This window comes from Lepidothrix coronata, unplaced genomic scaffold (genome assembly GCF_001604755.1).
Source record: "Lepidothrix coronata isolate B3197 unplaced genomic scaffold, Lepidothrix_coronata-1.0 Scaffold195, whole genome shotgun sequence".
Taxonomy (NCBI): domain Eukaryota; kingdom Metazoa; phylum Chordata; class Aves; order Passeriformes; family Pipridae; genus Lepidothrix; species Lepidothrix coronata.
In genome coordinates, this window is record NW_016690375.1 from 1,570,027 (window position 1) to 1,595,846 (window position 25,820).

General features: G+C 36.6%; 1 protein-coding gene across 1 annotated transcript in view; it reads left to right on the plus strand.

The window, feature by feature from the left end:
- LOC108505553 (glutamate receptor ionotropic, delta-2-like) overlaps positions 1-25,603 on the plus strand; it is a gene marked incomplete at its 3' end in the record, with an annotated part of 143,482 nt that extends 117,879 nt beyond the window's left edge. Inside the window, exon 2 of the mRNA XM_017831699.1 lies at positions 25,448-25,603. Within this exon, the coding sequence (XP_017687188.1) occupies positions 25,448-25,603 (156 nt within the window). The remainder of the gene's footprint in view (positions 1-25,447) is intronic.
- Between the last annotated feature and the right edge of the window lie 217 nt (positions 25,604-25,820).

Genomic DNA, 25,820 nt, shown 5'->3' on the forward strand with positions numbered 1-25,820 from the left:
CGAGTTTTGAGAGACATGTATTTTTACCTTTAAGAAAGTATATGCTAGTGTATACTTATAATACGATGGTCTTCTTTCAATGCCACATCTATTTTGTTAGTTGGCAAAAATGTAGAGAAAAAGAATTGATCAGAGAGATGGGTAGCTTAGGGTCAAGCGGACCATGGCTGTACATTACCTGAAACTGTACATGCCCCAGACATAAATACTTTTGTATTCAATGCACTTTTAAGGGTTCTGGTTCTAACACACCATGGCAGGCAATTAGAAGAGAGAGCTTGACAGCAGGACTGCTTGCACATGCAACTAAGTAGCTCTTTTGTATTTTAGAAAAGGCACATCTGCCCTCCAGGCCCATCTCTAGGGGTCAGTGTTGTTGTCTGTCAGCTGTAATATTAAATGCAGTACCTATGCAGAGTTGCATTGTTGATCTGCTCTTGAACCAACCAACAAGAGCATTTAAGAGATAGAGCACTGAGAGGAAATGCTTTCTCAGACCATTAGCAGTCATGGTACTGCTTGCATAAGATGAGTGTCCAAGTTCTTTCTGGTTTGACTGACAAGTGCTTTGGGTGGTTTTTTTCATAGGTTTTTCTTTGGTTGGTTTTATTTTTAATATGATCATATACCAACATTCTGACATTGGCTTCCCAGTGAAGCATATTTAGGAGTATCTTTAGGGAGAAGGCTATTCATGATGTGGATAATCCAGCCATAGCCATTCTTAAACTGTTTTTGTGTGTTATGGTGAGGATTTACATATTCATCTGGGCTGTAGAGTGAGCAAAACCACATCCTCCTTACAGTTTGAACTGAATTCTATAAGCCTTTTACTATAGATTTTTCTATAAACCTCCTTTTTATTGACATATGCACCCTTTGAAAAGCTAATTATATCTGAGAGGATCCTGCAGTTTTCCCCTCCTAGAATCTGCATGAATTCTGCAATGCAGAATTAACTGAGTTTTGTTGCTGGTATTTTGTGTTTGTCAGGTAGCAGATGTTTGCTTTACTCTTGTCTGAATTAGATTTTAATGGGAAAGATCCATGCCCCGAACAGCACAGTAAACTTGAAAATAAATGCCTTTTTACTTCATTAATAAAGCATATGAGGGAAAATTGAATTGCTGTGAATTTTCCATGCTGTAACCTGTTGACAAACCTCTACTTTATCCGTTGGTGAGCTGCCCTGAAATGCTGTGGTTTGGTTAACTTCTGGGTGTGAAGTGCAGGTCTTCTGGCTACACTTTTAATTTATTATTATTTTATATTTTTAGGTTTATTCTTTCAAATGTAAGCTGAAATCCTGTATGGTTAGATATCATAAATTAGGTACTCACTTTATTGTAAGTGGATAACAATAACTTGATATTTTAAAAATACTTTGTAGGAGAAGATAGCCATTATACATTTTATGTGGTTGAAGAACAGCAGAATCTGATTGTGTATTATTTTGAGTTTATTATACAAAACCAGTGTGAACAACTGAACTCAAAGGACATATCTCTAATACCTGAATAATTGACATCAATTTGTGTGTTTCATTTTTATTTGGATTAAAGTAAACCATCAACAATATAGTCTAGCTGATCACACAAGTTATAACTTAAAATCCTTGAGTATTTAGATAGCTCAGTAGTAGTCTAATTATTTCTGACAATATTTTCATTTTTTATACTGTTAAAACAGAAATGGGGGATTATATAGTCCAAGAAAATTACCTTCTCTGAAGCTTATGAAAAAAATGTGTTCTACTATGTGGCAAAGCTTGTCCTGTCTTGGATATAAATTATGTCATTTGCTGGACTAATGAAAGTAGAAATATTTAAGCATTCACCATTTTTCTTTATTGGGTTTGGCTAATGTTGAATGACTTACTACTTGTGCTTAGCTGTTGTTTTTTGGGGGGGAGTTTTCTTTTAAATTTGACTCCCCTTTTAACTTTACTGTGGCATTAATTTAAGATATATAATTCTTTCTTTGTGCCTCTCTAACAGATGTTTACTGGTGGAAAGTAGTATGTTAAAGGGATGTTGACAGTTCAAAATCTTGTCATTGTCAAAAAGATCAATTTCACAGTGGTTTCAGAAACTGCCTCTGATTCAGGGTCACCCTGCCAATTTTGTTGTGTTCTTACAAATGCAATTTCATGTGTTTTATCTCCCTTGCTGTGTTGTTTAAAATAGTAATATAGCAGTGAGAATGAAAGCTGACTCCCTAACTAAAAAAGAGGCATAGCAATTTCTGTAGGAGGATCTATATGTGCAATTCAGAAAGTTAATGTAAAGAATAAAGGAATAACTATCTAAAAATGCTGTTAGAGAAAAAACTAATCAGGTGATGTAGCGTGTTGAACATCATCCTATTTTAACTGAAGAAAATCCATTCAATACAGTGTGTTTGTACATGAGTATCTATGACCAAAGTTTAATACATCTTCTAACTGTAGAAATGTTCCTTGAGCTGGTCATCTGAAAAGAGACAACTGTTGGCCCCTTTATAAACATGAACCTTTATTTCTTGAGCTAGAAGGCAAGCCCTTTAATTTAGACTGCAGTTTCAGAATACCAAAGCATCTTTGAGATTTACTGAATAGAGAATGGTGTGCTGTGTCAGCTGAGGTTGTACTTGCTCACCTTAATGCAGAGGCCTTGCAAGTCTCAGTCTCATTCTGTTCCATACAAAGGGAATATAGTTTTACAATGAGAGCAGAAATATATTTCTAACCCACAGCAATTCACAATCTGAGTCATTTGAGGCTTGGTAAACTACAGTTAGCATCAGGTTGACCTTCATTTAGAGTAAACAAAAATATAAAATGCCAAAATTAGTGTTTTCTGCAGAAACCAGCTAATTGAAAGATGTTTCAATTTTGATAAGAAACTGATGGTGATAAAAACTGCATATAGAAGACAGTCAGGGTTCCAACAGAAACCTTTCCTACTAAAGAGGAGGTACCATCAGAAGCTTGCCTAGCTTTTTACTAGTACTTATTCTGTGTGCTTGACAATTAGTCTGAATGATTGCAGAGTTTATTCACTGTCAACATCCAAATTGACTCCTGGCCGATTTCCTTCACCTATATATTCCTCTAATCTATGAGCCCTTTTTTGGAACTGGTGGGTGTCTGCATCTATAGCCTTGACCCCTAATTATTCTGAGTGGAGAAACCTTGCTTTCAGTACCTTGAAACCTGTCCATGACCTACTGATGCAAGAACAAATCTTGCAAGCGTTCGACTCGGTGTTTCTCAGACAAGAAAGAAGTTCTCCAAAGGTGCCAAGTCTTTATGTTCAGTAACATCTTTTACCCAGGGTCTTGCTATCTGAACACCTACTGATTTGTTTCAGACGTTCTGTGTTTCCTTTAAATGATGAAGTAAATTTTTAAGTAAGAGATGCATGACGTGGTCTGAATATTGGCACACTTACTCTTGATAATGATGCAAAAAGGATAAAAATAAAAGCCCTAATACTGTGGAAGTATTCCCCAGAATCTGTCTTGGAAGACCTGACTTAGGGGGATCAAAGCAACAGTGAGCTTGCACTGCAGTTGAACAGAAATACATCTCTTGTAGCTACTCAGTCTTGGCTGGAAACAGAGATAAGGTAAATCAAAGCAAGAGAAGAGTGAAAAATGTGCCTAAATCAAATGAAAGAGATTAAATTTTTGTAATTTAGTCCTTGCTGGAAGATAGCTGTGTAAAAAATGGAAGTTTCTAAAAAGTATACTCTGCAAGAAATCTTTCACATTAGAATTACTTATGTTGATCTTAACTGACTTGAGTGTGCCAGCTCTAAGGAGTCTTTGACAAAGAAAATGTTTAGCATGCTGTATTGATAAAATAGTTAGAGGTGCTGAATACCCAGAATCTCATACAGGAAAAGTGAATGGAGCACATCTCAAATGCCTTCTAAAAATACTACCAGTGTACAAGGGCATGCCTCATTTTAGAAACCAGAGCAATTCTGATTTTAGTAAGACCATGTATCCTTTCTTACTATGAAAAAAACCCCTGAGTCTGTTCACACCTGTCAGACATGGGGCAGAGCAAAGAAAGAGTTTCAGGTTGTGTATGCTGGAGGAGTGGGTAAGGACATGGTAAAGATCTGTCCTATTGTGGCTTTGATTCTTTAGAAAGCAGAGAATAAAACTTCATAAACTTCGGATGAAAAATTCCCACTTGGAATCACTAACTGCCTCAGTAACCAGAAATAACTATGGGTGCTAACCTTTAATGCATTGACAAAAGTCAATGCATACATTTCTAATGACAGAATCTTGTCTGGAGTCTGAAAGCTTTTCAGAAACTTTTGAAATTGTGTCTGATGGGCAGGCTTCAGTGGTAGGTGAGTGCTTTGGGTGGTTTTATCATCAGCTGTTTGCTGTGTGCTGTTCTTTCCCGTGTTAACTTCATTAATGTCTGGCACATCGAGGAGCATTACACTGACCCATCTGCAGCAACAGCCTGATTCAATGCCCAGTGAAGCTAATGGATGTCTTTACACAGGCATAAGTTGATTTTTAGATTCCAGATGCTCTTTGCTGCATATTGTAATTACACTGTTGTTCTCAGGAAAACAATATCTCTGCCGTAACAGCATATCAGTGAAAAGATAGAAATTTTTGCTGTTGCACTTGAGATTGTTTGATTTCAGTCTTACTGTATTACTTCTATTTAAATAAAGCCAACTGAGTGTAATGCCAAATGTTACTTTTAAATCCTTCTAGAATAAGTAAAAACTTATACTGCACATTACCTAGTCTTTATATAAAAATTTTGACAACTAATTTAATTATTAATACCTAATATTGGAATAGCTGAGCTAACATGTAATATCAGATTAGCAATGCTGCTGCATGTCATAACAGTAATTGTCAGAGGTAAAAATCTTCTCCCGATAAAACGGCAAGTTTGCAATCACTAGAAATTAATATATGGGACAAGTCTAGCCTGGTGCATTTCTGAAAAAGAAAACTGGTAACTATGCTAAAGCTTTTTTGATTTTAGATATTGAATGATAAGAGTAAGCAAATGTACCAGAAAGAAATCCAGGTTTCTTGACTTTCTGAATTCTCACTTTGATAGATTCTTTTTTATTCCCTTGCAAGATAGATATTACTGATTTTCTTTGTCACTAGACAAATCTGAGGTCAAATTCCACCTTAGTGCTCCGGTGGTAAGGGGTGGGTGATAAGCAGCCCAAGCTACTGTAGTATCAAAATTTTGCACAGTTCTTCATGTACCTATCTTTATACAATTTATGTGAGATTGGAAAACGACTGTTATCAGAAGCCTTTGGAAAAATTTTTTTTTTCTTTCAAAAATATGGCCAAAATATAAAGGATGACCTTTCTGCTCTTATTTGCATTTGCAAACAGCCAATGATAATTTAATTACATTGATTTAAATCTGAGGTAGGCTTCTGAATTGAGTTGACTTATAAGGATAGAGTTTTCTCTTAACATTTGCACTCCTGTCTAGTAATCTCCATTTAATTCTCCACTTTCTTATTTGTGTTTAGGTTGCAAGAAAGTGAACTGTAGGTAGGAACCCAGCAATTAGGGTTTGTCATGGAAAATAAATAGATATGCAACTCTATACTAGAGGTAATGATACAGCTGGAAACGGGAGAAACCAAAGTCCCAAATTCTTTTAAATAGCTTTGTTTTAAAGAAGTCACTCTAAATGTGCAACTGTGAGTAAACGGATGGAAAGTAGAAAACATATAAAAGTGATTAGGCTTATTTTGTTTCTTTTTTCCTATCTCATTTTTAAGCATTGTATTTATATTCGAAAGGCAGACTAGGCCTTATAGGTATGATTTAAAAACGTATTTCTGAGAGGCACTGTAAGGGAATACAAAAATAAGCAGATTAAGTTAGGAATATATGGAGATAGTGTGGTAAATGGAGCAGAGAAAAAAATTGGAGCTAAGGCTGAAAGGGAAAACGAGGTGAGAAGAGAGAATGCAAGAAAGGATCCAGGGATTAGTGAACAGAACAGTGAAAATGAAGATTAAAGAAGAAATTAAGGAGACCTTTTCAGAGTATCCATACTTGATTGTGTTGTAGTCTGAGGTCACATAACTTTTTTTCAGAGACATTTCCCACAGGATGAAAACGGTTGTATTTTGTAATCAGTCCTGTTACCCATTTAGCAAGTTAATGTTCAAGCATGTGGGTGTGAAAACTTGCCAAGGGGAAGTTGTTCTTTTATTTCCAAACTTTGCAGATGGTGTAATCCAGAAATTTCAGGATATTTTGCTCAATAAACCTTTAAAAATACATAGGGGTTTTGCTGTTTGTTTGAGGTTTTGGGTTATTGTTTTCATCATTTGCCCTGTGCCACCATCAATGCAGAATGCACTGTCCAGTCTTTTAATACTACTCAAAACACTTGTCAAAGAACTCAGCCTTGGCAAGCCATTTCATTTTTCCCTATTCATGAATTTCTAGAGTTTGAAGTAAAATGGGATTAAATAACCTAGTAAATTTTACATACTTCAGTGGTGCCATTAGAATCAGCATAAGGTTGGGAAGCAGGAATAAGGTCTGAAAGCCTTTTAATGCATAACCTGCTGAGCAAGGGTAGCCCGTTATGTTCTCTAACCTTAAGTGACCATCTCTTTCCCTCCCTCCTCCTATGAGAAACTGTGTTGTTTATTCAACTTCTGGATGTCACTTTTAAGAGATCTTGCAGCTTAGAATATGTTTTCTGTTTTCTGCAGGTGCCCAAGCTTTCCTGAAACAGATGGATAGGCCTCTCTTTTGGTTTGTTTTGTTTTGGTATTGCGTGGGGTTTTTTTTGTTTTTTTTTTTTATCTCAATCTCCCTAACATCATTTATTTCTGGATTCCCTGTCACTGCAGTAACCTAACAAAGCTTATCCTCTTCTTCCTGAAGCTTGAGGGTTAAAAAAAGTGATGTGATGAAGTTTGTGTGATTGATAAAAAATAGACATTGCAGTCTTTCCTATTTTGTCTAGCAGGATGACTTTCTGCCATCTACTGCTTTGACAGCCTATCCCTGTAGGTTGTAGTTTCAGTCTTCTTTCAAACATGTGTAGGCCAGAACCCTGGCAACTTATCTTTTTATCATCTTTTGATTTCATTCTTAGTGGCTGTGGTATAAGCATGTCTTCAGGCAGGTTCTTACTTGGCCACAGGGAAGGGCAGGAGATGGCATTCAGTATGCTGACAAATGTGTTGCTTTCCCTAAGGGAAAACCTGAAAGGAAACAGTTTACAGTGTGCCTACATTTTATTATTGTTCTTTAAACACAAGACTAATTGCCAGTTTAATATCTTTTGAAAAGTAAAGAAAATCAAGCTTCCTTCTTGACTTTTAAGGTCTTGCAAGTCACTGTCCTTGCTCCATAAGTTCTAAAACTGAATTTGTATTAGGCTTCATGCTTTTTTGAGGGATGCTTTACTCACTTTTTTTTCCTACTGGTAAACATCTGGAAAAGGTCCAGACTTGACTGAAGTCCCAGACAGTGTTTTTTTCAAGAAATGTAGCTGTTTGTGACACTGCAGGTAAAATATTTCCCTGTACGATGATATCTTTTTTTTTCCTTTCTTTATTCCCCTTGTAATTTATAAATCTTTCTGCAAGATAAAACAGTTTTTATAAGCGTTTACTAAATTTAATTTTATCTTAAAACATTTTAAAACATTACTTTTTTATCTGAAAAAAAATGTCGTAAAACTGCAATTTTTCATTAGGTAGAATATGAATTGTCTCAAACACCTGCAGTGCATTCAGACTTTGCCCATGTTTGAATCCCAACTTTCGTGTCCCATGTTGAGGTTTCTAATCCAATATGAGCTCTTTCTGCCCGCAGAGAGCTGGCTTAGGCTGAGTTATTGATGAAATGACTGGTCAGGCTCCCTGTCTTTAAGAAAAGCACAATTATATTTTGTGACACTGCTCCCCTCAAAGCCTCATAATCGTAAAGCAATAAGAAGAGATGCACATTGATGTGTGTCCATGTACATGTACGTGCAGGAGAGCGCATGTGCGTGCATTTTAGAGGTGACCCCTCAGCCAGCACTTTCTTTTGAGACTCTTGTCCTTGTAGCGAGGAGGCAATGCAGTGAATTTTACCAAGAGACTGGTTTGATTTCAAAAGGGGAAAAACATTTCCTGATTCCTAAGGGGTTATTTTTGGAGTCCTTTTTGGGGGGAAAAAAAAAATAAACGTGCATGTGTTTCTTAAAAGAGCGGCTCTGGCAGATGCAGCGTGGTTAGGAGCATATTCTTCTTGAATCCAATGGGATGAGTATAAGTTGCCAACAACAGCAACAAAAGATGGTGGTGGGGGGAGGCAGAGGGAGAAACAGAAAATGTGTTGACAGTGGATCTGACCGACACAGCCCAAAACAATAGGATGCATGTTTAGCATGACTGGCTCTATTCATTCTCCTGTCAGTGCTTGGCATGCCTGCCTCTCAAAGGCAGCAAAGCTGCAGGAAGTGTCACTTCCTCACACAGTATAAAGAGAAATTTCCTTGACACTATTTTCTTCATCTGCAAATGGGTGGTTGTGGTGGGTTTTTGATTAGTGAGCAGCTTTAACAGATCTGGTAACTTAATAGTTGTGATGCTGAATAATAATATGCATGCATGAGAAAGGCCTGTTATATAAATCAGCCTAGTGTCTGTTGACTGGGTAAGCTTTTCTCATGTTCTACACAGCACAGTATTTGACCCTGGTGAAATGTGTAGGAAAAACACTGTCTGCACCCAATAAATGCTGTTTTTCTGGTTTAAATTACCTCAGCTACACTGAGTCCTAGGGCGGCACATGATCAGCTGCTATCCAAGAAGGTGTTTACCTTGCAGCTGACGTGCAGCCTGTGCCACACTTTCCTTTAAGTAGAACCTTGGGTCACTATTTGATAACCTTCCAAGCCCTTTAATTCATCAAGAGAGACACTTGAAAATTGCATGTAAAAAGTGAACATGCAATTACTCTATATTTGTAGTACTTCAGCACAGTACTTTACTTGCACAATAGCATTCTGTTGCAAAATGGCTGTGGCCACTTCAGGTTATCTGGATAATGCCTCCAACCCACTGCAAATCCACGGGAAGTAATGCAAAGCTTTTTTAGTAACCTGCTTGCCATTTCTGCCACTTATTTTGAAACCTCATCTGCATCTTCTGGAGCTGCTCTTTTCACACTGATTTCTGTTCGTAGAATTTGAGATTAAAAAAGAAAATATATTCACTATATATTCAAATATGTATATGGAAATATATTGAATTATTTTATAGAATATTCTAAACCGATGGATATAGGAGGATTCCTGGTGAAGGGTTTCTGTCTCTATCTTCTGGTGATTTGTTGCTCTGTGGAGTAAGAGCTGCTCTTAACATTTGTTTGCCATGGCTGATAGAAACCTTTGTCTGTTGAATTTCTGTACCTACCAGCATTGAGTTTGCAGTACTTGGTGAGAAGCTGTTTTTGAATGGTCTTGTTTTAAAGATATGTGCTTGAGCTGTGCAGAGATATTGAGTAGTCCTGCATGCGTTGATAATCTATTGAAGAATGTGGGCCAAGTGTCAAGCTCTTCCTGAAACCCACAGAGTTTTTCAGATTTCTCAGGAAATGTGTCCCAAATAATCTTTCAGAAAATTAGTTCTACTTTCTCAAAGAAGCGCTTTATTATATCCCTACCAAGACTGTTTCAGTACATGAACATTGTAAGTAGGTGAAAGGCAGGTTAGCCTCTCTGCAGTGATTATCGTGATTGCTTTTCTGCTTGCTGCTTAAAAACCCCTTGCTTTTACAGGCTCTCTTTTTATTGAAATGGTAATAACTTCTTTTAAACCACAGATACTATTTTCAGTATCTGAAGGTAATCTGGTGCTTATATGCTTTGCAGTAGAGCCAACACCCAGCCACTGAGATTTGGTTCTACTGCCCTTTGCTTTCAGAAGATGGTAGTAAGATTTTGATATGGTTCCTAAAACCTGAATATAGTATTTGTTAGTGAAAAGGCTACAAAAAGAAGGCAAGGATATGCCGGATATTTTCAAAAACAGATTTATTTATTAATAAAATGAGAGTTGAAGATTTTTGGAAACACAACTACAAAATGCAGACACTTCATGAAAGGTGCATGGATATCTCTTTACTTCTGGATTCTTAGAAAAAGTAATCTCATTATGAGAGTTCATTAGGAAATATTTCCCCTTTTTGATTTAAGCAGGGATTTATGGCTGTTTAATAATTATTTGTTGATCTTAGTGCATATAAATTTTCCCATTTACTAATGTGTGTTCAGCTATTATTGTTTTCCTGGAATTCTCTCTAACTCCTCTGCATATTTCTGAGAATAAAGTAGCGTAATATAAAAAGAATAAGTAAAAAAACCCCACGCAAGTAATATGCAAATCTATATTGTAGTATGGTAAAAGAACTCTTACGCAGTTGTATGGAAGAAGAAGTTGGAAGATTTTATTTGTGGAAATTTAGTTGTTAAAGTTTTATAATTACTCAGTAACATAAGTGTTTACTTTAAAAAGCAGAGCTGATTCCACAAGCCTTTTCGAGTTTTGCTGCTTTTTTACTTTTGGGTCTTTGTTCTCTGGGGCCTATAACCATCTCTGAAAAATGAAACTTGAGACATAGATTCATATATAATGGACTATATATGCTACCACTGAAGAATTATAATGGAATAGTTAGTCTTCATTAGCTTTGTCATTCCGCGTTGTAGGATAGAGCTTATAAAACCCAAATGACTTCTACCTGACCAATTTTTATTACACTTTTAGAAGGCTCTGCCTTCACTTCAGAAATGTGATGTGCCATTTCTTTTTGGGAAACCATGTTCTTTTCCTTTTTAACTTTCTTTTGGAGTGCATATGCATGAGATGATAATTCTATAGTGTTCCCCTTCTGTGAGCTTCTATATGCATTTTTATTTTTTAATCAAAGGTACCATGAATTTCATATTGCAGGATGGCTTATTGCAGACTAAATATAACAATATGACCTTTTGGAGCGATGTTTTTATTTATATACCCTGCACAGACAAAAGAGGGGACTTCCACCTTACATAAAGTAGTATTGAGGGATTTTTAATTTTTTTTTAAGTAATTACAGAAGCAAAGTATGGTAAGTCATGTCTTCAAGCTTGAGTAATAGTCATCTTCCTGGTTTTCTGTATATAATCAGAAACAGAGAAGTAAGATAAGCAGAAATAGAAATTGAAAGCTTCTGAGGATAGGTAACTATTCCAAAGCCAGTTTGTATAAGGTGGGATGGCCAGCTTTATGGAATCAACAGGTCAAAAAAGTACCCAGGCATCAAACTTGAATCAGCTACTGGGGCTTAGATCGGAAACACAAATGTGACTGTGTTTTGTTTGTTTTTTCTGAGATGACCAAAGAGGAAAGCTGAAACTTCAGCCAGAATATATCTTGGCTTCTGTAAGCATAGCTGATGACAAAGGTGTGCTTTCAAACCTAGCTCTTTCTTCAGTTGTGGAAAGCAGAGAACTATAGTATGGATGTCCTTTGGGATTTACAGCCCTGAATCTACAGGAATCAGATGCATGGACTCCCTTGTGTGTGAAACATGGTGGAATGGGGCAGTCCTGATATTTCCTCTTGTATTCTAGGGTATTAGCAAAGAACTTGTAAAAAGTGCTCAAGATGTCTGCTCGATTTTAGTCCTTCTCAGGAGTTTAAACTGTGTCCTATGAAAATGTTCCAACCACCATTGCAGCATCCTGGTACTGTGCAGCAGACATATTTGTAGCACTGGTGAAGCCATTTTATTGTCCAGAAAATAATTCGAAGTTGATTGATACAAAGCCCATTCAAGTGAAGGAGGGACAGGAAGAGAAACATGGGAAGATTATGTAGGATGATGCCTGATGTAAATTTTACCTTATGCTTCAGATAATCTTGTTTTGGCATTCTATTTCTAAGACCAAAGAGGAAAATTGTTCTCTGTATGTGAAGGAAAAAAAGAAAAAAAAGAGAGAAAAGTGGAAATGCTTGTGTATGAGTGGTGTGTAAGATGCTTTGCAAGGCTTGTTTCTCTTCAATCTGTAAAAGGAACTACCAGGAGATGTTTCACTGGGATGATTAGAGGCTGGAAGAGTCATAGCAAAAGAAAATCCTTCGCAGACCAAGTATCAGGGAAATACCTTCTGCTTACCCTGTCAATTTGATGATGAATACTTTTTCTTAGTAGAATACTGACAGGTTTTGAAGTTGAAGTTTTTTCCTCAAGAGGAAGGAAGTTGAATTTCGTTCACAAAACTCACATTCCATTTTGTCTGGAACGTAGGATAGGGAAGAGGAGATCTGGATGTGAATACTTGCTGTAGTCCCATTTTTTTCTGTAAATATTACCCTTCATTAAGGGCTAGTTTAGTATATACATTCTGTTGTTATGCAACATATATGTAACTCTGAAATCCTGGACAGTATAGTTTTCCTATTCCTCAGGAATTTTATCTTACAGTAAACTCCACTTTGTTATAAACAGTAAATTGTTGTACAGTGATAATCTAGAATGGAAAATCATGACCTCAGTAGAGCAGTACCTGTTTTTAAAAGTTAGGAATTTGGAGTCATGCCTGCCGCTGAGTTCTAATTCTTAGAAATGCCCTTTCCATTGCTGTTAAATATAGAATATCTAGATATCCTCTTCTTGCTTGGAAAGAGGCCAACAAGAGAAATAGATTTAAAATAAAATCTTCTAAGAAACCAATTGTGTTTGGCACAGTCTGCTGGGGAATCCCTGTAGCAGTGCTTAATTTTGCAGGGGTTTTACTAACCTCTGGTTAGGAAGACAAGTAACAGGAGTTATGGGTGAAAGAAGCATCTGTATTAGGGGGAATTCTGGCATAGTCCTGTAGAGTAATTTGACAAATTAATTCAACATTTTCCCAGATAAAATGTGCCACAGTATACTCAAAGTATTCTGTATTAATTGGTAATAATACAGTAATTAGTTAAAATGTAATAGTTAGGTGATAGAGCAATAATGAGATTCAAAACCAGTAGACAAGTTTTAAAGCTTTATGTCTAGTCACGTGCCAAGTCTGCAGGCAAAGTCAATGTGAGCTACTGTAGGAACCACGTGTCACTAAGCCTTTATATTATAAAGAAGGATGCACGCTCTTTGTGAGGTGGAGAAGAAAGATTTATTTCAAATTCGGCGCTTCCTTTTATCCCCTAAAACCACGTGACCTTCTAACCAGTAGGGTTATCCATTTAGACGCATGCTCCTTTGGGCTTCTCTGCCCCAGCACGTCCCCCGTGCCTTGGACACGCCTCCTACAAGCTACATTTACTCATCTTTTCCCAAACCATAACAGGACTTGGCTGAGGCAGAAGTGACTGGAAAATAGAACTAAATATATTCAATGAAGTATATAAGCACGAAAGAGAGCAGATTTTAGGTGTTAGGGTTGATCATAACATGTCTTTTTGCTTTGTAGAATGATTTTCTAATTTCCTTTAATGTTCACATTTCCTATATATAGTGATTACGTGGGTTGTTTTCTCAGATTTGCAGAAGTAGATTATAAGAAATGTTTTTCTTAAACTAGTGAGCTGGGAGAGTTGCTAATACTAAAACTGACCATAGGAAGAGTAGCATGAAGGTTATTCTCCTTGCCTAGGTTTCCCTGTGCATTTATTATTTGGGTACTTACAAAATGTGACAGAAAGTAAAACACACGTTGTTTACAGGTACTGTTCTGCTGACAAAAGGAAAACAAAGCCTTGATATTAGTTCCCAAAATGTTAGTAGGAGCAACTATTTTAGATTATAGTAGTACTTTGCTAAAAACAAAGCATATTTTTTTATTGTAGCGGGAGTTTTGCTTTTTCTCTCTTTATCACTTTTGTCAACTAACGGAAAAATTTTCTGAAAATGATCTACTGGTTGGAACTGACTGCTGTCAAAATGCTTCTCTTTCACTTCGGGTGGCTCCTCACATACTGAAATTGTTCAATAGAGATGATGCAGTAATAATAAAAAGTTTTATCCCTCCACAAGTATCTCTTCTGGAATTTTTTTTAATTCACATTCCAGTCTCTACATTGCGTGTTTAAATTTTAATATGGTTAATGGCACAATATTTTTTCTTGGTTGGGTGGGGTTTTTTTTGCTGTTTAATTTTATTTTATCTTTTTCCACTTTCTAGCTTGCATTTTTTCCTAATCTAAATTTTCCTAATCTTAAAATTTAAAAGAAAGTCTTTGCATAAGTTACTGGGTATCAAGTCTGTTCAAATTAGTATTATTTTGAAGACACTAAACATGTCTTCGTCACGTTCAGTTTACAGCTGCTTCACTTGAAAAAAATGCTAAAAAAACCCAATAAATGAACCCAAAACTCAGAACTTCCCCTTCTAAAACTCTCCAACCCCAAAAAAAACAAACCAAGCATCTTTTTTGATGAAATTTTCAGATAAGTGGGATCTATAATAATAGCACACTTACTGTTATTTTAATATCAGTGTTCCAAGATTGTATGTGTTAAGTGCTTGAAGTAAAGACAGTTACTTTGAATAATCAGTTTTTTATTAGATTCTTCTAATTTCGACGGGCAACTAATTCTGGAGTGTCTGAACAAGTCACTGTACCTCTGCTGAATATTGTTTAATCTCTAAAATGAGAATGGAATTATTCACTTGCATATGGCTTTTTATAAGTTACTCTTGACAGGTGATAACTTAAACCAAATATATAGCTCCAGGTTTCATTAAAAAAAATCAAAGGTCGGGGCTAGTTTCTCAAAAATGTTTATGATTTTGGGGTGATTTAAGTTTATAGCAACTATAGACCTGGAGGTTGACATTATGGAATCCAATGGAAGAAACAGTTGTTCTTGATTTCTCACAGAGCTTCTGTCATGTCTTGTCTGTAATTTTTTTTTTTAATCATTTATCGCAGCCTGGAAACTACTCTTTAGAAGAACTCGACTATATTTAATTGACTTGCAGTGAGGCTTTGGGAAATGTAAATTCAGAGGCATTTCATATGACAGCACCATAATTTTCAAAGAGCTTTATATTACTGAAGAACTCTAGGGTTACTAAAACAAAGGGTGAAGTTAAATTGCAGCAGAGAATTGAAGGAATTGAAAGCAGGACTTTTTGGTCATATTTTAGTGTCTCATATAGAATGACATTAAGCTTTTCTTATTCTCTACTTCTTATTTTGCCCATTCCAAAATAGAAACATCAGTACTGGAATTTATTGAGTGAAATTTTTGAAATAATAACTTTACATCAGCTTATCTCATAGGTATTTTCTTTCTGTTTTTTATACGTGTAAATTATGAATTGAGAAAGTAGAAATTATATTCTCAAACTTGAAGAACTATAAAGACAATATTGCACCATCTTTTAATAAAAATTACAAAGAATTTAAGTATTCTACGTCCTTGATCATGAAGGCATTTTGAACTCATAGTCCTGAATATTTGGGAAGAAAATTTCAGAGCACCATAAGTAGTCCTTTTACCAAAATGATAGAATAAAAATTTTATAATTAGGGGGAACAACACTAGTTCAGCAAAATCTGTTCCTATAAACAGGGTCATTTGTACCAGTTTTGGAAAGTGACTGTTTCTTGGGGCAATTTTGTATATGGTTTTTGTGTTGAAATCAGAAACTGATTTCTTCCAGATTTGTTATCCTCTGTGAAAAAAGAGTGGAAGAAGTTACATTTTCAACTGGAATGTGAATTGCATTCAACGAGACCATCCTTTCCTACCTTGGCAAGAAAATGGGCTACATAACTCTGAGACTATTTTGTTTGGTTTCTCCCATTTCCATTGAAATACCATGTTTGTGTGTAAATTTGCTGAATGCCTCTCCTCCACCAGAATAGAGAAGCTGTTAAGGAAAAGGTTTAATTTCAGTCTACCTTTGCATTTTGAGTAAGACACATAGCAGTTTCTCATCGCTGTTTTCTTACCTCTTATTTAATTCTTGACCTTGACATTCATATCACTACACATTGTATCAGATTTTTAAAAACAATATGTTTAGTGGGTATCTATCTGTTTTTCGCAACGATACCCAGATATGTTGTGGACGCCCCATCACTGGATATGTTCAAGATTGGGTTGTACAGGGCTTTGAGCAACCTGATCTACGGAAAGGTGTCCCTGCCTATGGTCTTTAAAGATCCTTCCAACCCAAACTGTTCTGTGAGTCCATGGCATGCTGACTCAGCATCTGTCTTATTTTTTTACAGTGAATAGGAGCCTGAATTCATATACTGTGTGGTATTCAAGAAATAACCTCTTATTTCTTTAATACCCTTCCAATGGCAATCTTTAGTGTCAACCCCTCTCTTTTAGTTTTGTAAGCCAGGCTGCTGTACTGCGTGAAGTGATTAAAACTACTTGCAGCAAAAGGCTTGTGAAATTCCAAAGTGAAATAAGAAGGAAAAAGCAGAAAAATGCCCTCCAGAAAAATCTCACACTGTAATCTCTGCACTTTCACGTCTGTGTGTGTGTATGTAGGCATATGTTTGTGTTTTAACAACATCTCTACCATATTGGTAGTCTTATTCTCCACAAAGTTCAGCTGCTAGAGGAGTAAGGTGCTGCAGCTGCTTCGCGTCATAAAGAAATGGTTTGGCAGTAGTCTTCCCTTCATCTCTACCTAGCAGTCTGTGTCATTTGATTAATTAAAGCATTAGTTTGTCTTTCAAAAATTACAAAGCAGATTTGCACACGGCAGAGCAACAAGTATGAGAGTGGAAGACAATAGGCAATGACAAATTCTTAACAGTATAGGAGATTTTATAGGATGCAGTCATCCTGGTTGACACTGCTTTGTGAGATGTTCTTCCATTAACAGGTAGGGGCTAATAAAAGTGATGAAATAGTGTATAGAATTGGTGTTTGCTCTGGCTCTAAACCAGCATTTAAGCAAGCTCTGAAAATACATTACAAGGTTGTTTTTTTAATTTTTTTTTTCAAGAATGCAGATACTATTCAGCAAATTTATGATCATCACATTAACTTTTTCTGTATGGGATAATAATTTGGCAAGAATATCTAGCAAACCAGATGCTTTTCACAGCTAGACTCTAACTTGATAGTTATAGATATGATAGAAATCATGAAAAGCTTCTCATTGTTATCAGCTCATTTGTTGCATAATGAACGTGACGATATTATCACTGTAGTTAATCACCACATCAAGTTTATAGTGGAGCAGTGCACAGAAGATATCTTAATTCTTATGCTGTGAGAGGTACATTGTGTATAAAATGTATTGCTTATATGTGATAGTATTGTGCCCTGCTGCATTTACCAAAGTAGTTAGCAGTCTCCCGTGTGACAACAGGTGCTTGTGCAGTACTTTTCAATCTGCAGGAACAAATTCTTTGTGGCTCCGTAATTTGTGCATTCAATTAGTTGGCTCTAAAAAAGAAAAGCAAGATGTATGTCAATTGTTATTCCTTTGATATAGGAGTTTTTACTTTCCTTTTCTGCTCAAGGATCACGTAAGTAAATGAGAATGTAGAGCAGTTGAGAAGGGACTTTATTATTTACTAGGAGATTTTCTAGAATGGACTTTTTAGATGCCTTTAATTATATGTTGCATAGAAAAAAGTGCACCTGAATAAATGGCACATGGTGTGAACCATGGGGCTGTCCTGTGCAGGGCCAGAAGTTGAACTTAAATGATTCTTGTGAGTCTCTTCCAACTCAGGATATTCTGTGATTCTATGAAATGCATGTCCTGGTAGGACCTCAATGTTTTGCCTTCCTCTCCCTGTCCTCCTCTTCCTTCTACTTTCTAGCCAACAATAACACATCACAAAAAGGGATTGGCAAATGACAGCTGTTATTTAAATTAGATTAACAAGACTCAGCAGATGATTTTGACGAATTGTACCATTTGCTGTATTAAGTATAAGTGTAAAATGATGGTTTAGAACTGGAGAAAAATAGAAATATTTGTCAGGATGAACTTAAAATAATTCAGCGGTGATTGGAAAGAGTTTGTGCTTGTGCATATGGGCCCAACAGAGAGTGTAAATAAGGGGGATAAGATCTTAGCCTATTCTTTCCAAGTGTGAACAGAATTCCCAATGACACTTATGTGTATCCATAATGTTGCAATAGAAATACATGGAGGAGAAAAAATCCAATATGCAAACTGTACTCATACTACAAACTGTCAGAACAGTAATTTTCAACATTTCCTGAGCTCCACAGAACTTTAGAACTTATTGTGTCCACGTGAACTGGCCCCAGACTGTCTCTAATAATATTAAAATTAAATTAAGGCAGCACAAAGGCAATTGATTCTATACCTTCAGGCTTGTGTGTTTCAGCTTTCCTAGAAATTGTGTGTTGCTTTATAATTAATAGGTTTGACATACTTTGCCTGAAACATTGGCTCTCATTGTATGTAAATCTATTCAGAAGACTAAAGAACAGTCTTTATTTACTTAGTCAACCTGTTAAGCCATCTTAATACTTCCAAAACTTGGTGGTATACTCTAGAGAGAAAAAAAAAACAAACGTGCAATACAGTGGGATACCCCCCTCAAGTCAAAAAATTTAAAACAAATATCAGTTTTCAAAACCAAGCAGAACTTTATTGGTTGTTTTACCGTGAGATTGGGACACTAAAAAACAACCATGCTTCAGCAGAAAAATGGAGAGTCTTTTCTGTGTTTTGATGATAACTGCACTTTTCTGACTTTCTCTGTATTTTAAACAGACTTTGCCTCTAGCAATTGCCAGATTGAAACACCATAAAATTCCTCACTCACAGCTTTTTTTTTTTTTTCAAATGTTTAAAGTTAGAAATTGAAAAGCAACAAAGGGAAGGAGTTGCTGTATCATTTACATGACATTCCAGTTGTTTAGCTGCACTGAGAATGGGGTTAAGTACTTACAAAAGGAACAGAAAGGGACTGTGTACTTTTATGATGTAGCTCCGAAACTGAGTGGAGATGTCTTCTACTGTGGTTAAGTGGTGCCATACAAAGTTGGCAGCACTCTATTAAGGTCAGCAAAGAGTCTCATTTCAAGATGTGGCTTGAGATCGATTAGTCATAGACCTAAAGTTAGGTTTGTACATTCAAAGCATTTGCTAAAATTGGATGTGAATAGGAAAACTTTCATTCTCCAATTCAGCTCTTTAACCTCTGATTTAATTGTTGCATCCAATAAAAAAGTACATCTTCTCTAATTCATTAAATACCAGTAATGAATAGTTTGTATATACCCACCAGATTGCAAAACTAGATTGCAAGATTAGCAGGGAGGGTGGCTTCCCTAGAAAATAATGCAGAGAGGTTTGTTTTGGGGTGCTTGGGGTTTTTCTACCTTGTATTTAATAATTTTGCTTTTTTATTACTACATGGAAAGTGATTGTTTAAAGAATGTGTTTTGGAGATAGCAGCAACCTGTATGCAGTCATATGTGATGTATGGTCATTGATCTCAGCGAAAGTGACTTTGCTCATGGTCTGGAAAAACATCCACCCTTCTCTATCAGAAGCAGACAAAAGTCTGCTTTAATGGACAAAAGTCCGCTTTTAATGGACAAAAGTCCATTAAAAAAATGACAATAGGCCTGACACGTCTTTTACTTTGAGTAATCTCGCATCAGTGGTAATCCAGAAACTTCAGTGAAGGTTTTCTGGTCTCATCTGTACTGCTTAAATTCATAAGTAGAACTTCCATATGTGTATGTAGATTTAGTGTTGGCAAATACCTTCTGTGAAGCTTTATGTATCTGATGATAAATAGCAGAAGATACGTGCTAATGTATTGCTCAATGTCTTTAGTGTGCTTATAGAAGAGATACATCAAGTAGAAAGAGAAATCTAACCTTTATAGTTTGATGTGCAGGGGGACACGTCCTCTGCAGTAGGAGCTAGTGCAGGTGCTCCTCAGCCTACCCTGCTGTCTCTTTCACCATCATCATGGGAGCTGTGAAAGTCTTGCAAAATTAAAATGAACAAACAAGTAGTGTTTTCAAAAATTTCAGCTTGACCTAGATGCACTCAGATGCCAAGATCCCTGTGGTGCAGGGTAGGGAGCCTCTGGGGAGCAAACACATGAGGCTGACGATTTCAGATGCAAAGGATTGGCTCTGCCCTGAGCTAAAGCCCCACGCTGGCCCCGGGTGAGCCAGCCTTGGTCCCCGAGGGCTAGGGGGCTCAGCGACCAAGCCCTGCACCGTGCTTGGTGTCTGCAGTGTGACATGCAAGGTGGCTGAGGACACATCTGCTGGGAACTCCTTCCTGATACAGAGGAGGTGGAGGATTTCAACTCTCTTTGTACTGCAGTGACAAAATTAAGCTTACTGTGCTGTTTCTAAAGGGTTTCTAAAACTTAGTCAACTTAAAAGAGAAAGGCAAAGCATGCTGTTTTCCTTTTGTTGACAAAATCAAGATGTGACTGTACGTACTCAACTGCCTATCAGTCAACAGAAACTTAACAGCAGCTCTAAATGTGTCACAATGAAATTTAAGGTCCACTATGCACGAAATTTATGTTTTAGTGCATAGTGAATACCATGGTAATGGGAACTGCATGAGCAAGGGAAGGTCATGTGACCTATGTATGTGACTTACTAAATTCCTACATTAGGGCAACNAGTCCCTGTTATATACGCATATATTCATTAAATCAGATATCATAGTATGTGGTAGAGCTAGGCATTTGCCATTATAGTTAAAAATGAATGGATTTTATACAAATTTCCCCAAGCAGACACTCACATGGCCTGGAAATAACATGAGATTTTACTCTACAATGATCTCAAATACCAATCTTATTGATTTAGGCACCCAGAAATTAGTCTCCTAACGTTATTTCATACAGAGGAGCTATAGCTGTGGCAATGTGCTCATGGAGGACATCTCAGATGAGATTTGCCATGAGAAGTCAAAACTCTCAGCTTCCAATTCTGAGCATTAACAGCATGGCCACCCTTCTCCTAGCTGCTGTGTAAAGTTTCTTATTCAGAATAATAATTCAGTAGCTGCAGTTGGGAAAATACACTGGAATTGTATTCAGTCACTGGAGCAGGTTGGCAATATCAGTGGAACAAAGAATTTTCATAGAATCAGCAGCTGCTGAGAACATGAGATAGTGCCTCAAAAAGTTCCTACATATACACTTCCCCAATTTCTTCCTTTTCTCTCAAAAAATTCCTGGTCTTGTGAACTAGGAAATAACTGGGCAAAGTGCATATGGCTTTTATTGGTGAGGTATGTGTGTGCAATGTTAGACAGTGAAAATCAAACACGTGCTGAAACTGAACTGTGACCTCAATTCACAATGGCATTTAATCCATGTACTCTTCCTCCCCTTTGAAACGAGGTACTTAATTTTCCGAGACTAATATGGGGCACTGAGGTCCAGAAATGTCATACTTTCATAGGTAATAAAATTAGAATACTTGAGAACACTGCAAGCAGTGAACTTTGTCCTTTCTTAGTCAATAGAAAGACGAACATTAGTTTAAATCTTTTGTCGCTTCATCCTTGCAGTCATGACGCATTTCTCTCCCATTTTTACATTTTCTGGGCTGATTCCACTAGACTGTGGAAATCACTCTAGAAATAGCTGACATCTAATTTGGATTCTATTTTTTGTGTGTATGGGTCAGTGGGCCAAGGGATCTTTGAAAAACCTTTTCAATGATGTTATCAGTATTTGAACTTATTGAGCATCTGTCTGATTTGGCCTATATTAACTTAAATCGACAGATTTCTGATAACATGGCTGAGTGCGAATGAGATAGCTAAATGCAAAGAATTCTCTGCTAAGCCACAGGACGTTATTGATGTGCTGAGGGTTTTTTTAAAAAGCCAGTAGAGAATTACGTTTGTGCTGTCCTCATCCAGATTCTGAAATAAAGCTAAAACTAATGACATGCTAATAAAACAGGAGGGGGAAACTGGTGCAGAGTAGTTGCTGTGTCAGCGTGTCAGCTCCTGATGCAATCATAGGAATCCTCCTTGAGTATAGTTAGAAATGACATGTTTAGTGTGAGGCCAGTTCCAGCTGAGGTGAGCAGTGGGGGTGGAAGCGAAATGAACAGCATCTACTTTTGTATAATTTTGAAGAATGTCTTCCTTTCTAAATAGCGTTGTTGCATCCTTTTTCTAGACAGCGAGTGTCTTACAGTATATGTAGGAATAATTTGCTTTTTCTCCTCAGCTGTTTATTACTTTCTGAAACAATTTTTCTTATAGCCAGAAGGGTTCCTTTTAGGCGAGTACTCCAAATAAGTTTGCAGCTCTACATGAAGATATGAGAAAGCATATAGGTCTCACTGTGGAAATAATGTTTGAGTCTGATACCCTTTATTTGGGGTTGTTTGACTTGGTTAAATGACTGTATTTAAAAGAATACACATAAAAACTTCAGTGTGATTTCAGACCTCAGCAACAAAAGAAAATCATACCTCATACATAATGTTAAAGTTAAGCTTTAGTTAAAGGCTGTGTATTGAGCTAGATGTAAAAATTTTGATATGTCTATTTCAGATTAGAAAGATCACCCTCGTCAATCAGATGATAGTTCCTGAGACCACAATGAAAGGAAAATATTCCGGCAATGTTAGCACAATCCAAACAATGCCTTTCAGTTTTTCACTGAAATGGTTTTTCTTTTAGGCAAAAAACCAAAAATAATGTACCTTCCTCCCAACCCTGTAATTTAGAGACATGGAATGCAGCTGAAAGAGGGACATAAAATTTTATATATGAAACAAGGGAAAACTTGAAAATTAATCAGGGAGGTTTTTTTGTCCTGGTTTTCTTTTGGGTTTAGTTTTCCAATTTTATTTAACAACTGAAATTAAAATTTGAGAATCAGTTATGTAATAGAATTTATCCTATCACTGTTTGAAGTGTAATGCATGTGCTGCTATGCACTGCCATCTCCTGAAAGGAACAGTGTAATCTTTATTATATCTTAAAAGGGTTTTTGTGTAGCCAAATTAGATACTCTAATGAATAAAGCCTGAGTTTCTGACAGAAGACAATCTAATTCCTGCTAGGATACTCAGGCAGGACCTATGATTAGAACCTTTTTTTTTTTTGCAATTCACCTATATATTTATTTGTTTTACCTGTGGAGATACTCCTACACTAGAGCATGTGTAACATAGTGTTTGTGTAAGGTATTTTCTTTAAAATGTCAGATACAGTATTGATAATAGAAGTTATTTTGAAATTGGCATCTGAAACATGGAGACATAAATGAAATAAGCAGTGATCAGAGCAAAAGTGGAGAAATTGTACTGAAGTGAGAGTGTGAAGACAGCATGGAGTTTCATCTAATCGAGTTCCTTATACGTTCAGATGGTGTTAGAGATAGGATTTGTTTCAGGCTGAGAAATGGGAGAAAAAAACATAGGTATTTATTAGGAATATCTGTGTGTGAAAGAAACAGAAAGATTCTCAAGAAGGTTCATCTGTTGAGAAACTTAATGCATTCCCCAGTCCAACATCATCTTGGGAGCTGCCATCTACTAGCCAGTGGAAGGGCTATGGGGTAGAAGGGGATTTTTGTGATGACATATGGAAAAGAAAACTAGATACCTGAGACTTTTCTATATCCTCTACTCAATAAATGACCTGAATTATTTTGGGGACAAAGCCATGCTTAAGATGACACTTCCCATCTGTGGAATAAGAAGCTGTTCTCTGCAGTGTTGTCTGGAAAGTCTTTGTTTTGCCATGCTGTTCTGCAACACGGTCGACAGCTGCCCTGTTCATGTGCATGAAATCTGTGCATGTTCATTTCTTTACAGTATAGCATTTGTTACAGAATTACTCTACAGAGATAGACTAATTACTCTAATTATTTTCCATTTTTTTTTCTTAATTTTACCCTTGGTACTTAGTAGCCACATAAATTTGTTCCTTTGAATGTTTGCTGGTCTATGTCACTGTCATCAGTATAGGTGTAACTCCAAAATGTGTGGGTTCGGTTTGAGTTCCATGAGGTTAGAAATGTGTTTTAAGTTATGTATTGGACAAAGTCTCTTGTACCCTTAACTACTACATGGATACACAAATAGCTGTCTTTGTGGAGAAGACAGTTTGCAAGCATCTTGAATACCAAGCGTATTCTCTGCCATGTGCAGCTTTGCTTTATGGAGCTAAATAAAACAAGGGAAATTGAAATGGGGACATGAGAGAAAAATGAATGTTTTCAGCTGAGATTTGCACAGAGATGACAGGTGAATGAGGTGGAGAGGTAAAGAACAGCTGTTCCAGATGGTAGCAGCTTCAGGAGGGAAAATGCTGGAGTCAAAGCGGTCAGATTGTAGGAAGAGATGATGCTCATGGAGGATGAGTGGTGCTGGCAGGGAACTGAGTGTCAGAGGTCAGTGGGAAAAGCACAGTAAACACTGTGTATGAAGTTTATTTATCTTAAAGTAGCCATTTCCTGTAAATGAATCTTTTGTGGTTCTTTTCAGCACTGATTGCAGGTGTTTATCTGAAATCATCAGTGATCAGCATTTTCTGTTATCTTTGTCTGCCTCAACATGTGCACTGCCTTAGTTGAGTTTTGTACTGACAACAGACACTCAAGAATAAATCAGTTTTCAAAAGTCTGTTTTTGAAGCATCCCTTCTGTGTCTTTAATTTACTGCCTGAAAATGAAAGCTTTAGAGGTGCTTGAAAATTTAATAGCCTTGATTTTAAGGTTTTAAACAATCTAGCATTCTTCATGAGACTGTAACAGTGTAATTTGAGCCATCTCTACATAAATAATTCATACAAGAAGCAAATGTAAAATAATAGGCAACTAATGATGCTAAAAGTGACACTATAGTTTAAAGAAAGATTTAAAAAGAGGTAAAATCTCTGGATAAGTCTTGGAGTTCTTTTCAAGACACCTGAAGAATTGGTTGTCTGAGGGTTGGGCACTCTCACTTTCCAGCTCCTCTTGAGTTTAATTGTTCCATGTTTACAATGTTCTGCTTAAATTCTGTGGAGAAATAGGCAGAACAGTCACTTTGTCAGATTTATAAAGGCGGAACTTATTTTAATTAACCATTTAAACTTAACTTACTGACTTTGAGTTGACTCAAAGTTGTTTTACAAATCCGATAGGTATTACACCTGAAATAGTTTACATTGATGCTGACCTGTCTGTTGATCATAGATGTCAATTCTACATCATTTTCCCAGTGCTGCTACCATTTTAGGCTTAGTCTCGCATGATATAAATGTTTCCCTTCAATTTATGTTTTAAAGTATGTCAAAATGAAGAAATTCTGTATATTGTGAAGTAGATTCTGGGCTTCTGTTGAGATAACTGCTCTTCAGGAGTGAGTGAAGGGATGATGTTGTACCGTAAAATATCTTAAGTGCTTATGATTAATCCATTGGGATACTGCAGGTGAAAGGTGCAATGTGATTTTGGTCTTTTTTTTTTTTTTTCCCTCACAGGGGCAATTTTTGATGAATCGGCCAAAAAAGATGAGGAAGTATTTCGAATGGCAGTTGCTGATCTCAACCAGAATGATGAAATCTTACAAACAGAGAAAATCACATGTTCAGTGACGTTTGTGGATGGCAACAATCCTTTTCAGGCGGTTCAAGAAGGTAGGACAACTAAAGAGATTTCCTGTTGTTGTTTCTGCAGTGACTTGCAAAATACTACCCTGATAGCTTCCTAGTTTTGTGAGAATTTGTAATTGTTGTTGGCTTGTTTTTCTATGAAACATAAAATATTGCATTTAATTTTGGATTTAGCTGCTTTGGTCTGTGTAGGTCTAGTGACTTAAAGCTATAAAGTCATTTATCCGTTTAGTAAGTATAG